Source organism: Pseudoliparis swirei, chromosome 9, assembly GCF_029220125.1.
Source record: "Pseudoliparis swirei isolate HS2019 ecotype Mariana Trench chromosome 9, NWPU_hadal_v1, whole genome shotgun sequence".
NCBI lineage: Eukaryota > Metazoa > Chordata > Actinopteri > Perciformes > Liparidae > Pseudoliparis > Pseudoliparis swirei.
In genome coordinates, this window is record NC_079396.1 from 13,060,387 (window position 1) to 13,075,550 (window position 15,164).

Here is a 15,164-nt window from a genome sequence, read left to right on the forward strand (position 1 = left end):
TTCCTGACAGCAATCAATGAATCAAATGCTTCGACAAAGGAAAAACAAAAACAATCGGTGGCTGTCATTTTATTTGAGTGTATTGCAGATGGGGTACCTGCCTGTGAATATTTTGTCTTTGCACTTATTGCGCATCACCAAAGACTTACACAAGCTGCTTGACAGACGTGAGTCCTGACAATAACCGTGTTGATGGTTCAGGACATGTTACGCTCATAACGATGATCTTGGGGGAATGCCTTTGGAGGGAGGCCGTCAGTGTCACAGAGTTGGGGACTTTCTTGGGAGATGTATAGTCACAAGAGTATAGTTGCTAGTTTCTCAAAATGACCAACCCTGCCTTTAAACTTCAAGGTGCTCTGGGTCTTTTTAGTCATGGTTACATTCAGAACTAAAATGCTAACTTGTGAAGATACAGCTTGGGGTGTATGGTGTGCTGCTTGCTAGAGATAAGGTAGCTGAAAAGATGTGGTTGGGGTGTTGATGACTGCAGCTGTAGACTTGCACTCTCATGCCTATTTTATACTTCTGAGGAAAAGCTTGCACAGCCCGCACAAAAAGCATATAGCGCTAAGCCGCAGGAGTGATCATACATTACACTTGCATGTAAATTAGTTTTGATTTCATATTCCCTTTGTTAGTAAGGCAGGTAAAGGGACATAATTCAAGAAACGTTTCTCATCCAAGAGTGTTTGCTAATTAGTGCCTACGTTTTGTTTCACCCTGTTCCGTTCCATCTTAAAATGTTATGTAGAACAACATAATGATGTCAACAAGCAAGCGCTTGAGCAACGTTTACTCTTCGAAGATGTAGCTGGCCACGATTGGCCGGTTTGACGCTTGTAGTGTGAGCATCATGAAGAGGAAAAAAAATGAGGGAACAGGTTCAGAGTTGCCGCAGGTCACCAATCCCTCTCAAAAGATTTTGCTGACTTCGAAAATATTGCCTACATTGACAGTATCATGGAGACAGCAGAGGGCAATCCAGCCTTTGGAGACGATGAAAAAAACATGACGTTGGTTTATAGTTCATTTCTCAACAGCGATAACACATGCAGAGGTGGAAGCCAATTCATCTCCTTTCACAGCCGGCTTATCAACAGATGCCGCTTTCTCGCTAGCCATGATATCAGAGTGAAGGCCAAACTTAGTGATCTTAGGACCCGCGTAGGAGTGGAGGTTGTCAGATGCACCTGCTGTCATGGTGTTTGACTTCAAGAAAGACATGGAGACTGACGGAGGACTTTAAAACGATTTGGCTCACTTTGGGAGCTTCTTCAAATCGTTGGACATGAACGAGGGAGAAGATTGGCTGAGAGGCGCGTGTCACCAATATGAGGCTTGGCAGCTGTCGATGGAGCACGTGAACAATAGCGAGAAGGCAGGAGAAGAGAGAGCAGCTAGAGTAACAATGTTGGGGAGTTTTTAAATGTGTGGAACACAACCAATAATGTCTGAGAGGATGGGATGAAAATATCTAAAATAATAGATAGATAGATACTTTATTCATCCCCAGGGGGAAATGTGTTTGTAGCAGCAGCAAACAAGGTTACAATATATACAATACAAATAAAATAGCAGAGCAGGACATTGTAAATGTAATAATTAAATAATAAAGAAAATGAAAAAAATGAAAAGTATATACAGTGTATTTATACACTATATAAGTGAGTATAAAGTATATAAAGTGAAAGCGATGCAAGGGTTATTGATCTGGCCAGATGTGATTTATTATAAAGTCTAATAGCAGTGGGCAGGAATGATCTCCTGTGTCTGTCCTTGTGTCTGTTGGAGAACGTGCTCCGCTGTCCCTGCAGTAGGTGGTGGAGAGGGTGGTCCGGGTTATCCAATATGGACAATCATGTTTCAGTGTCCTCCTCTCCACCACCTGTTCCGGATAATCTTGTTTGCAGTAAACAGGCATTTGGCACATTATACATCCAGAGGATGGTTTAGGGGAGGTATTGTGGTGACAAAGAAGTCCATCTTTCTTTCCCCCTCTGAACACTGTGCACCGTTCAAGGGTGGAGCAAAACAATGGCAGGCCTTATGGTGGAGGAAAGACATTTTAGAGATGAGAGGCTGGAGGTAGTTGGCAGACGGGAGTTTTCGTTGGCAAAACATGCTGTAGTCAGAGCGCACAGTATAACTGCTCAGTCCCAATTTCAGCTCATAGAGTAGAGGACATGGAGCCCAGACGAGAGCCAAATACACGTTTTTAAGCGTATAAGCCATGTCACCATTAAAATGTAATCGTTCTAAAACTGTGTATATAACCATTGGTAAAGAAAACCTTTAGCAGCATGAATGTAAACAAAATATTTCTGTCATTAATCTTAAAGTTTAAGTTGTATATCAAAATATAATGCAATAATATTCAACATTGTTCCTCCAGATACAGGAGGTATACAGTATAGTAGTTGTATTTCTATCAAAAGATTCAGTACCTTAAAGCCACTGAAGACAGTAGCTTAACAATGAACTCTCATGAATTAGTCATCATACAAGAAAATAGACATCATTGAAACTTTAATTACCTCCAGGAGCTTTCTGCAGCTACAATGTGATTTTGATGGGGAACTGCTGTATTTTCTATCCGTCACAAGCCATAGTTTGGATGCATTATTGTGATCTTAAAACCTATTTTCTTTCTGTGGTCCAGTTGACACAACTCTTCCCAATAGCCTGATTGTAATGACACCATTTATAAAGTTTGTCAATCATACTGTTAAAACTGGCTCTGGGAAAGAAACGGTTTATAGCTTTGGATAGCATGACTGCAAACAAAAATTGTTATATTATATTATATTATAACTGATTTTACGTTGCGCTGTTCGGTGATACACATAAAGTCATATGTCCCATGTCAGATGGTCTTAGAGTTTCATTCACATTATCCTATTGGTTGAAATTCCGTAAAATGTAATCTGAAAAAAAAAACATTTACTCATTACCAACAAATTACTATAACAACATTTGATGATTACGATGTTTGCATCTTAATCTAAAAGAAGGAAAACGGAAGGAAACGCCTCAATTTCACCGTCTTTCAAGAAAATAACAGAACATCCACCTAATATAGAATACATATTATTTCTATAGGACTGGGCAACTCTTTGCCTTACAAGGTTTCATGTGTGCACCTTTCCTTCAGCAAACAGACACGTTGATGTCAGCAAACAGCACGCACAAATCCGAGGGCTGCTCCATATACAATGAATAATTGAACAGCCCTTGGGGCATTATGACTGCAGCCACGGGGTCTGATTCACAGCTGGATGTCCTACATTTGTGTGACACTCATCTGATGTAATATATATTTATAAAAAAGGCCTATAATCAGTCACTAATTCAGTTTTAATGGACAGACTCCAAATAGTGTCATATGCTATGACGCATCCTTTTTTCTAATCTCCAGCTCAGGGATGTAGTTGTCTGTGTATGAAGATATTTACTTTATCTACCAACATTAATAGAATAGCACATGAATAATGTGTTTTAGGGTGTATATGGCTGCAATGAAAGAAGTGAGTAATATTAAGTGCTGTCGGAAAAATGAAGCGAAAGGTAAGATAACCTCAAATCACAATAAATTGCATTTAGATGTTATGTTTTTAGCTAATGTAGCCAACTACAGCATGTAAATGGAGGGTTCAACTGAGAAAATGCATCAAATGCCTCAGCATTTAATCTATGTGTATGACACCCAGATATTAGCGGAAGACGTTTAGCTGAATGCCAAGTTGAATTAAAATGAAATTAAGAAACCGTAAAATGAATTATGAAATGTGTTTTGGGAAATTGTGTGAAATATATTGCGTGATGTTGTTGGCATAAAGCTCCTATAGCAGCGTGATCCAACGTCTATAGACCTTGACAGCCAGGGCCAAATGGCACCTCCTAAATCTAACTACAGACCAAAATAGAAGGGGAGTCTGATCTTACCATGGCTTCAGTGAAAGCCTTGCAGGTACATTTTGCTCTGGCTGCAGACCAGTAGGGATTTCTAAAATAGTTAGATGCTGCTGTGTCAGCAATGTTTTTTTAATTTGAAGAGGAAAAACTAATCAACATTTAAGACACCTAAAACAAGAGTAACAAGAAATCACTGATTTCTACAGGATTAATAAAGGCTTACTCATTGTAGACATCCATATGAATGCAGCTTTAGACATTCTTGAAATCATTAGATATGTAATATTGTAATGAATTCAATAAAAAAAAATTATTGCATTAGTACTTTGTCAAATCCAACTGGGATATTGTAAGAAAGTCACAGAAATCATCAACAAAAGAAACTAGAATACTTGTGAAGGTAGCAAGAAACAAAAGCCTTGCATAACTGACTATGGGTCAGTGGGTAGCAGGTCTGTCTTTCAATCAGGGGGTTGGAGGTTCAATCCCAGCCCTAGTCGATGGGTCCTTGAGCAAGACACTTAACCCTGAATTGCTCCTTGTAGCTGCATCTACGGTGTATGATTGTAACAGGATTGTAAGTTGCTTTGGATAAAAGCGTCAGCTAAATGACATGTAATGTAATAATACATGATCAACTGGAATAAAAATAAACTGAGAACATAAATGAAAAGAGGACCAACTCAACATGTAGCCTATTGAGTGTACACCGTAAAATGAGCAATAGTATACATATGTATATATATATGTATATCTCTATATATATGTATGTGTATATAAAAACACATATATATATATATAGTTGTAATATGTGTGCTCGAATAAAAAAAGCTTAAAGCCAAACAATATATTCTGTCAAAAGTGTCAAAAATGGCATACTTGCTGTCATTAAGTCGGTGTACCCTGAGAGAACAGCTCATTTGCATTAGAACTGAACGAGTGGGTATCCCCTCGATGGCGCGTGAGCTGGACTCGTGTACTGTATGGAGCGCTGCGTTATCAATAAAGCTGTTCATCACGACAGAAGTATGATTCACTCGCAGCATGCAGAAGAGAACAACACAAACCACCATTTGTCAGCCAATCGTGGCAGCTTAGTGACGAACTTCCTGGTTACACTTTCTCGCAGGTCCCGGTCCCCTTATTAATGGGTAGGCTGTGCTCGCTCCCGCACAGGCAACAGGGAGGACGCGGTCTGCAGGCGGAGGGACGGACTCACAATGAGAAGAAGGAGCACATTATCGGCCCGGAGAAAGTTGTCACACAGCTAGCGTGGTCGGAGCCAGATAACAAGAGTACCTCCAACAGCGAGTGACTCTGTGTTCCGCCTAGGCGAGGACGGACGAGGCGGGCGGACACAGGCGAGCCTAGGGACGAGGTGAGGATTTGGATGGCATCTGCCAGAAAACCCAAAGAGACATGAGCTGGGAATACGTTTGGATATCATGTCTTGACTACAGATGACTTATTATCCGCGGATAAACTGCAGCGGCACGTCAGAACTAAAGGCCTCCTCTGATGGAGCACTGTGCTCTCTAATCCAGACAGAGACCTCCCCGACGGGCAGTGACGAGCTACGGCAAAGGGTGAGGTGCCGAAGTAATCAGCCGGGAAACCACTTTGCGAAATGTTGACGCGAAATGTAGGCTAGCAAAAGTCTGAGCTAATGTTGCGAAATCGCTGAATTCCCCGTTCGCTCCTGCGGAGTCCACGTATCGGCGAGCAGCTGTGATCACGTGGGTTCCAGTCCTTCAGTTTGTCTTCCTCCTCTTTCTGTTCAACAGGACGCTTTATTCACAATTGAAGGGATTTATGGGATCACAAGGTAATATTTCACCCCAGAGAAGTGTCTCGGATGTGTTTGCATGTGGCTGTCGGGAGGCTGTCGTGTTTTCCGCGGATGACGGGGTTTAGTTTCCTTTGTTTACAGTCTGAATGTGAACAGCTGATACGTCCTCGGCGATGCCTCGACACTGCCTGTTGTGTGTGTATCTGACTGCAGCCGCGGCAAGAGCGGCTCATGTCGGGTTGTTAGATTTACTTTGACATGCACAGATACACTTCCAACTAAACTACTCCAATGTATATATACATGTATTTGCATTGCCTGAGCTATGCGCACGTAGAAACAAAGAAAAAGTAAAGCCACGTTAATCTGAAACAAAAACACTCCTGTTGCTGCGTCTGCGCAAAAGGCATATTCCCCTCCATGCATTTGAAAATGGCAATTAGGATTAGGGCAAAGACACTTCTCTAACTTGATTTCCATAAACACAAGTGCAAATTATGTTTGTTTGAATAATGTTGTTAATACAATAATGTGCTGATGACTCTTGTCTGCCTCTCCATACAGTTTCCTCTGATGAGATGAGTGTGCGTGCTGGCCAGGGCAGTGATGAGGTGCTGGTTTCACAGGCGGTGTGGGATTACCTGGCTGCAGCTGGGCGGCCCTGGCTCATTGACTTCCAGCTCAAGCAGGGGATGAGTGCTGGTATCATTAGGCGAGGGGAGAGGGGGGGCTGCTGCGCTGTGAGGCTGCAGCCGGTGGAGGGCTTCAGGAACGGTGGCGCTGGGGTGATGGATGGACCCATCTCTAGCGAGACACGGAAAGCTTTCATTGACTTATGCCGCTGCGCCCGCAAAGAAATGAGCAAACAGGACGGGGGACCCAAGAGGAAGAGGGCTCTGCTGCCCTGTGTGGGAGTCCTGGAGCCAAACGGAGAGGGGAGCCTGCTTCAGCCTCCACCTCCACAGCCTCGGCGCTCCCAGAGACAGCAGCAGCGGTTCAGGAAGCCTGCTGATGAGGAGGCCTGCGCCATGCTCCATGAGGCAGCCCAGAGGAAGGACATGGACCCCAGCTTGGCTTCCCATAATGAGGCAGAGGACAACAGTACTTGTTCAATCTGTATGGGGGACATAGTGGAAAAGACTACTTTGGAGAGGTGTGGCCATTCATTCTGTCGCTCTTGTCTGGATCAAGCCTTTAAGGTGAAGAAAGCGTGCCCCGTGTGTCGGCTAGTGTACGGCCAGCTCATTGGGAACCAGCCTGCTAATGGTACAATGATCGTAGAGCGAGATTCTGATCTGGAGCTTCCTGGCCATGAAGGCAGTGGGTGCATCTGCATCATCTACAGCTTCCCTCCTGGCCTCCAGGCGGTGAGTAGACAGGAACATGTACAGATGCAGAGTGAAGTGACTCTCACTGTTCCTGGGATAACGGTTCATTTAGAGAAACATCCAGGGGTGTAATCAAACTGAACTTAGTAGTTATGGATGAATAATACAAATCATAAAATAGTCAAATATTTAAATAATCAAAACCAACCTGTTTTTAAAGCCTGCGGCTCCTCCGATTGACTGTGCAAATCTTCTTTTTACATCCAACAACTAAATATATCAACCCGAAGGTACAATTTCTGATCCAAGTGTAAACAAAATAGGCAACGCAAAACTCATGACCTGAACTAGCCGTCAGTCTCAAATAGATTGACAGATATTTGAATGCAGGTTAGGGACACGAGGCAATGACACACTATTGTTTTTACAATGCGTTTGTGTTTACAGCAGTAGGCCTATTTATTATTTTGTACCGGCAGTAAAAAAAAGCCTGTATCTGCAATTATCCAAGCACCAAATGCATCCCTTTTTTTATGACTTCAAAAAAACTCCTAAAATATGTTGTGAATGCATCTCAAATTCAAAAGATAAACATGAAGGATTGGCCTTTTTGAAAACATCTAAACGCTCACAGGTGTTTTCAGTTATTCTGGTTGATTAGACCTCTGCTCAGCTTGAAGGTGAAACGGAGCTCAAACTAATTGGAAACACCTGTGTGTGTGTTCAGAGATTTAAGGAAGCGAGCCGTTAACCCATGTTCTTTATTTTTGCATCTTCCATTACATTTTGTGCATTTGCTTGATCCTACATGTCTCATGGAACTAATGGTATCTTTTCTTTAGTCCCTGCCTGGTAAATGCTATTTTTCAAACTCCAGGCAGCCTTCTTGTTATAACATTTGTCATCCAGACCGAGATAACCCCAGCATGACATCAGCATTGTATTTTTTTTCTTTTTTCTTTACTTTTCAACGCTCTTCTCCAAGAATACTTCTTTTTACAAGCTTTCCCCTGAGACATCTTGTAAACTTGAGTTCCCGTGAAATAGATTAGGATTTTAACCAGATCCTGTTTTAACTCCTTAACAGCCAGAACACCCCAACCCAGGTGTTCGGTACCCAGGAACAGACCGCGTGGCCTACCTCCCTGGCGGCCCTGAGGGAAACCGTGTGCTGGGTCTGCTGCGCCGGGCCTTTGAACAGCGCCTTATCTTCACCATCGGTACCTCCATGACTACGGGCATGCAAAATGTCATCACCTGGAATGACATTCACCACAAGACCTCAATATGGGGTGGGCCCCGCTGGTATGTATGGCCTTTTGGCTGGAGGCAAATGGCCAGGGAGTCTTGATGTATGACCATCAACAACTTCCCTAACAGATGTGGTAGCTTTGAGAATGGATCAGGAAAGACTGAACGTTGTAATTCAAATGCCTTACAAGGAAATGCTATCAGTTGATGTCCTTGACTAGATGGCACTATTGCTGCCTGAGCTCATACAGATGCAGTGATGGCTTTTTTTATTTCTCCTGACAGTTTTGGCTACCCAGACCCCACTTACCTGGTGCGAGTGACAGAGGAGCTCAGAGAAAAAGGCATCACGGCAGACTGACGGCAGCGCAGTGACTCTTTCAAGACTTTGTAGGACTTTCCGAGTGTCCTTGCAGTGGGCATGACTCGGCTCCAGGTTGTGCTCCGAGTCCCGTAAGGGAAGGCTGAAGACGAGGCCGTCGCCAGGCAGGCGTCTACCGCTGCAGCAGAGCCCTCTTCCCTCCACTACTTGTTCCTCTGTTTGTTCAGTTTTCCTGCATAGCTCATCTTATTCCCGTGCTACATGTGGAAGAAAATACTTTGAGTGCAGTGCATTCTTGTATTACACAATCCTCTACCTGTCACTGTTGGCCACAGGGCCTATATCTGATGCACTTAGTTAGGAGCATCGTGTTGCAGTTCATGGTACCTGTATATTATTTAGAACATTTAAGTTCTATCTTTATAAAAACGGTTATATTAATGTTCATTTCTATTTTGGGGATTACGTTTTATCTCTCCAGTAACTTTTAAGTAAGTCTCTAATTTGCTTTCTAATGACCTGTTGTAAGGATAATATTTGTTGGGTTATATGACAAAATAGTGTTGCTTTAGTAGAAAGTATTCATTTTCTAAGTTATTGCAATCTAAAGCACTCGCAGGCACTTTTGTAAGGGAGTTTGTATTTCTTTTTTCCCCTCAGTGAAGTCCGTCATGGTTGTTGGTTCCTCCGTGTGGAAGAGCCCTCGAAGCAAACGGGTTCGTGCAGCTATCGGCTATTAGCTTGGTGGCTACAAGTTGATGTCAATTGCTTGGAACTCTTTTGCGTGCAATTATTATTATTTTTGTTCTTCCATGTTACCTAAATAGGAAGAATGTTAAACTATGGCTCACTGCAGCACTTTTCTTTTCTTACATGCAATAGGATGTTCCCCTGGGTTGTATTTCTTTCATTCATTTGGTCAGTCCTGTTATTCGAAGATGGCTCCCAAGTGTTGAGCCCGTTTTACCTCAGTTGTTAAGGAGCTCATTTAATTACCAGATTTATGACGATGTCAAATATAAAAGGGCATAGAGACCACTTAAACCAAATCAAAGGCACAACAGCTCTTTAAATATCTATGCCTCTGTCCCTGTCAAACTTTGAGATTTGCCTGCTAATGTTCTCATTTAAAATGAGGTAACTTGTGAATTTGTTTTATCTAAATGGATAATCTACGACACACATTGAAAAAAATAATTAAAGAAAATGTTGTAGGAACAATTTATCTCATTTAGGTTGGGGTGTTGATCTCATTTTGTTGTGCCTTTCTTATATTCACTTTTGATAAACATCAAGCATGTTATTAATGAATCAGTTTGGACATATTTTGGTATTATTTCATAGCTAAACAACATGTTTATGTAGCTGTACTATCTGGCTTTAAGTACAAATACTACGCAGTTCATGAAAATACGGATTAAATGAACTTCTCCTTCATAAACATTCTCGAGTCCAAATGCTGAAAACCCTCCGACTGACAACGCTGTCTGTGTAAAAGTGCTTTTGCTAAGTCCAGTAACCTGCTTGGCGAGTGCGGCATGTGTCCTTAATTTGAGTGGTCAGATCCTTACATCAAATCCCCTTTCGTATGTTTTCATCCCCTTTGTATTTTAGTTAGGGACCAACTGAAATATTTTTGGGACACAGGATTGTAGTTCACTAAAGCTACTGTGCAAACATTTCTATGCATTACATGTCCGAGGAGGAGCCAGGAGAACGAATAGTTGGAGAGATTTCACATATTACAACTGGATTGTCAAGGAAGAGTTGCAGTTTTGCTTTTTCTAATTGTGTTGATTCGTACTTTGTTGATATTCTGAATAATGTGCTTTACATTTTAATACTTGAATAAAAAGTTATGTTTTGTGTTGTGTTGGTTTGTGTAGGTCCTGGATAAACCAGGTGCTCCATAAGCAACTGAATATCAAAATTGTGTCCAGTTGGAATGAGTTACGGTTGTCACCTCTAATCAAGAGTTGATGGGCGCTGCTTTCCTTTGGTATCAAAGATTCTTCATTTAAGATACTTAATTCTGCAGATGCACTTTGGGCCATATAGTGGATCATGACTGCAAAGTGAACAGAGATTTATACTCTTGTACCATATACTCAATTTGTACCTTATTTTGTACGCTACCTAAACACATTTGTAATGTAGGCTATATTTGGTTACACATTTGAGGTATAGTCATGAATATTCACACTTTCAAGTGAAGAGGTTGTGTCACTTTAAATCATTAAGAATGATTACAATTAGTCTTTTGATAAGATTAATTTCATGTTCAAAACCAGCCTTAAACAGATCGGCTTGGTTGGTATCCAACAACATACTATAGGTAGTGCATCCCCGTAATGGGTAGGAAAGAATAAGGAGTAGTTAACCTATTGCAGAAGGAGCACACAAACTACATGTCAAGGCGCGTACTTTCGGCACACAACAACCCAGGGTAGGCAAAACTAACAGTTAACAGTGTCCCGCTGATGCAATATGTCCCATCCAGATGCTCCAGATAACCCTGAAACAACCTCATTCAACACTGCCACACAAAGTGTGCTGCAACTGCACCACCCATGCAGGAGCTACTCCCCTGGTATGGTGGCGAAGGTAAAGGTGATGCTGGTGGATGAGGTGACCTCTCACCTGCACCTCCTCTCCCCCTGCTGCCTGGCGAGAACAACATTCAGATTCTGAGGAACCATTCAGTATTTTTTTGCCAAATAAATTCCTTTCATAATGAGAACGAGTTTGAGTTTACAGACTAAGACAGTTTTACATTATGTGTGTCTCGTGGGATTGAAACCATTACAGATGTACAGAAAACCTGAGTATTATTTGCACATGTTATGTTATGTCGCAAAAACACCCTGTAACATCACAAAGTAGTTACTAGCTGTCAGATAGCCGAGTAGTGGAGTAAGTTACACCACCTGGATGTGCGTGTACTTTTGTTTGTGTGACGTCACCCCCCTTTTGAGATAAACCAACCCAGTTGCACCCATATGCGGAAAAGAAAACACTCGTCACATACCCGGAAATAATGGAAAACATAAGAGTCCGTAAAAGTACGAACGACTGCGCCATTTGCTTGGAAACAATTCAGGAGAAGAAGACATTGAAGTGCTCTCACTCCTTCTGCTCGGCGTGCATCGACTCGGTGTTCAAGCTTAAACCCGCTTGTCCGCTATGCAACAGCTACCATGGAGAGTACACGGGGACCCAGCCCGAGGGCACGATGACGGTGACCCACAGCTGGCAGCGCCTGCCTGGCTTCGAGCACTGCGGAACCATTGTCATACAGTACAGTTTTCCTGCAGGGACGCAAGGGGTGAGGCCGAGGCTCTAACGGAAGCTAGAAGCACTCAACAGAGCGCCTCTCGGCTGTGTGATATGACATGTGTCCACCAGAGGGCGCGCTTTGTTATTGCAAGTCGACAGATATGCACGTGAAGGCATGTAGTGATTGATGGCCGATTCAATTCGGGGTATTTAATCAATTAAAGAGCAGCTCCCTTAATATACTGGAAAATATAACAATAAGCAGACACTTTTCTGTCACATAATATTTAAGATAACTCGCTAAAATCGGATAACTCAACTTGGGCTGCAACTAATTAATTATCAGTTATTCTGCAGATTTTTTTCTTGAATCATTTATATTTGTTTAGTCTATGACACATCAAATAATTGTAAACAAATGTACACCCGAGTTTTATCGAGCCCAACTTGAGGTCCTCAAATTAGAAGTCGACTGATATTTGATGTATACAGTCTGATATAATGATAGTTTAGTGCAGGAAAATAATCTTAAACGTCTGATGGCTATTAAAAGCTGATAGGGATACATTTTGTCTCCAGGTCTCGAAGTAAAAGAGCCATTTCGTGGGTTCTTTCACAGTTGTTTGGTTTATTATTAGAGATTAATCAAATGCAAACATATATAGTCAGCAAAGTGGCCCTCATATGAATGGAGATGGCGGCCTGTGACCTCGTGCCACCGTCCACTCACTCACGACCCTGTATTTCAAATGTTCTACAGGTTACAGGATATAAATGGAAGAAGTGTGTGCATGCGTGTGTGTGCACTAGTTTAGTTCCTTATCGGGAGATGTGAGGATGAGCTCCACCTCATAATCTATGATCCAGATATGACAAGATGCATCAATGTCATGTAGACCTGTATTGCCATTTCTAATAACAATATTGAAGTGTTATAACAAGTGTTCAGTGTATGATACATTATTGCTGCTGTTTATCATATTACAGCCTGAACACCCAAACCCTGGGGTGAGGTACAGCAGCACCTCTCGTACTGCCTTCCTGCCAGCCAGCGAGGATGGTGAAAAAGTCCTGAAGCTGCTGAGGAAAGCCTTCGACAGGAGAGTCACCTTCACCATCGGACAATCTGTCACCACAGGCCTCAACAACGTCATCACCTGGAACGACATTCACCACAAGACCAACATGGCTGGTGGTCCACAATGGTATGCACATCATTGATGGAGAATATATATCTATATATTATTATTAGTATTATTATAACATAAGTGCTCCAGTGCTTTGAGCTAAAACACAATGTACAGCTGGGGCTTATGGGAATGTGATTAGTATTGGCTGGAGAATGGTTGTTATGACTGTTTTGAAAGAGTCCACTTCAATTGTGAGCTATTGTAGACAACAGGTGGTGGGCAGGTGAGGTTATTGTTTTTCTAAACAGAGAATATGTTGCATGTATTATCACCATACAATTCATTTTAAAAGCTATAACTGACACTAAGCATCAATGTACTGAAAACATAAATATACTAAGAGCAGGGAAACTCACATTTCCTATCAAACAAACAGTGGTTTCCAGTAGAGAGTCCAGTGTTCTGCTGCCTAGTGCAAAGCGCTCACAGCTCAACCCAATCCCATCTCTGTGAAGGCTCTGATCAAGCCAGGTCCTTCCCACTTGCTGGTCCTCCTCAGACAGCTCTACCTCCAGACCTGCTTGTCACAAAAATGTGGTCATAAAACAGAGTATTGCAAGAAATACATGTTAACCTGCTGATGGCGCGATATTCAAAGTAATGGGTTCACCAAAGTTAAAAAGAAAAATGAACATGTCTACGTTTTACATTTGGTTGTTCTCTGTGGGGGGAGTTCATTCCCGGCCTGAGGCCTTGCAAAGCCTTTCCAAATGTCATTGAATGCATAACAAAATACATGTTCAGTAAACTGAAAGGATTACAAATAATCCTTGTTCCAGAGATGTACTTACCACTTTTTTTACGTTTGTTTGTCTTTCTCCATTCCAGTTTTGGATATCCAGATCCAGAATATTTGTTCAGGGTTCAAGAGGAGCTTCGTCTTAAAGGAGTAACACAGGATGACTGATGGGTGAAGACAATCAGGAGACATTCTTCAAATAGATTGGACTCTTTGTATTGTTACAAAGGCTCTGATGTTGTGCAGTCCTCAAGCAGGAATCATCATCACTGAGATGTTTTTATTCTCTGAAGGTTAATGGCTTTTCCCAAATAGTTTTAAACTGTCAACCAACTGTAAAAAAGAAAAAGTGAGTATGAAGGGTATGTAATCCAACAAAACAAGGATTGCAGGACAGTGGATGAATAAAGCAGATTATTCTACTAATCATCAGATTACGATCATGTAAATGTCTTTTGTAATGCTGGATCACAGGTCTGGGGCCTAAAATCAGACAATAAACATAAAGGGGACACAGAATGAACACGGACACTGGAGTTTGTATCGAGGTGATCCCACAAACAGTTCTGCCACTGTCAATACTCACTAATGCACCAAATATATAAAACAAAAACAGAAAAAAGTCCCCAACAAATGCACCATTTACTTCAGTTTGAGTAACTTTAGTTCAAACAAATAGTATCCAGCTGTTTTAGGACAACTTTACCACTTAAAAAAGAAGAAGATACATACATGGTCATCGATTTAAATATGTATATCTCCAGTAATAAAGAATTGGCTCAGGCATGAGTGACAGAGACAGGCTGGGGAAGTCAAAGTATTGACAGATTGATAATAACCAACATATAGAATATCTGTTTTATAGAGTACCTTTAATACATCTTTTACATTAAATAGAATTCAGCTGATACTTACAATAAGTGCATTTAACCTTGAGTACAAACTCAGAACAACAAGAATCAAGAAAGTAACATTTCTTGAAGAAACTACAAAAATACCATAAGTAATACCATGAGTAATACCATGAGTCATATCATAAGTAAGTGCCATTCAAGTGCCACTAAAGTGCTAGTCTGTTTTTATTCAAGATATAGTCAGAAAAGAAGTGTTTTTAGTTTCCGGCGGAAGATGTAGAGACTTCCTGCTGTCCTGATGTCAGTGGGGAGCTCATTCCACCAATGAGCCAGGACACCAAACTGGATTTTGTTGAGTGATTAGTTCGCAGTGACGGAGAGCCAACATGAGTTCTCTGAAGTCCTGTCATGTATATCCATCAAAGTATTTGGAAAAAACATCTTAGATATTTCTCAGTCCTGTCTTTTGCCTGTGTGGTCCACTAGAGGGCGATGCTCTC

At 41.7% G+C, this 15,164-nt stretch overlaps 2 protein-coding genes across 4 annotated transcripts; both read left to right on the forward strand.

Moving 5' to 3' along the window:
• The first annotated feature begins 5,012 nt into the window (after positions 1–5,012).
• Positions 5,013–10,471, forward strand: dtx3 (deltex E3 ubiquitin ligase 3). 3 transcript variants are annotated; one of them, XM_056423968.1, is made up of 5 exons: positions 5,013–5,501; positions 5,700–5,740; positions 6,269–7,071; positions 8,120–8,337; positions 8,569–10,471. In XM_056423968.1, the coding sequence occupies exons 2-5, from the start codon at positions 5,728–5,730 to the stop codon at positions 8,642–8,644; spliced, it is 1,110 nt and encodes a 369-aa protein (XP_056279943.1). In that variant the 5' UTR covers positions 5,013–5,501; positions 5,700–5,727; the 3' UTR covers positions 8,645–10,471. The 3 variants fall into 3 exon arrangements, with proteins under 3 accessions (XP_056279943.1, XP_056279945.1, XP_056279944.1); XM_056423970.1 differs by lacking the exon at positions 5,700–5,740 and having other exon boundaries at positions 5,013–5,293; XM_056423969.1 differs by lacking the exon at positions 5,700–5,740 and having other exon boundaries at positions 5,014–5,501.
• A 1,159-nt stretch (positions 10,472–11,630) lies between these two features.
• Positions 11,631–14,333, forward strand: LOC130199573 (probable E3 ubiquitin-protein ligase DTX3). The gene is made up of 3 exons (XM_056423209.1): positions 11,631–11,930; positions 12,869–13,086; positions 13,900–14,333. The coding sequence occupies exons 1-3, from the start codon at positions 11,643–11,645 to the stop codon at positions 13,976–13,978; spliced, it is 585 nt and encodes a 194-aa protein (XP_056279184.1). The 5' UTR covers positions 11,631–11,642; the 3' UTR covers positions 13,979–14,333.
• Positions 14,334–15,164: the final 831 nt, after the last annotated feature.

Bases quoted from the DNA above. Each gene is read 5' to 3' on its own strand.
- dtx3 (XM_056423968.1), top strand. The intron at 7,072-8,119 runs GTGAGTAGACAG...ACTCCTTAACAG, and splicing joins TCCCTCCTGGCCTCCAGGCG to CCAGAACACCCCAACCCAGG. The intron at 8,338-8,568 runs GTATGTATGGCC...TTCTCCTGACAG, and splicing joins ATATGGGGTGGGCCCCGCTG to TTTTGGCTACCCAGACCCCA.
- LOC130199573 (XM_056423209.1), top strand. From the start codon at position 11,643: ATGGAAAACATAAGAGTCCGTAAAAGTACGAACGACTGCGCCATTTGC. The intron at 11,931-12,868 runs GTGAGGCCGAGG...ATCATATTACAG, and splicing joins TTCCTGCAGGGACGCAAGGG to CCTGAACACCCAAACCCTGG. The intron at 13,087-13,899 runs GTATGCACATCA...TCTCCATTCCAG, and splicing joins ATGGCTGGTGGTCCACAATG to TTTTGGATATCCAGATCCAG.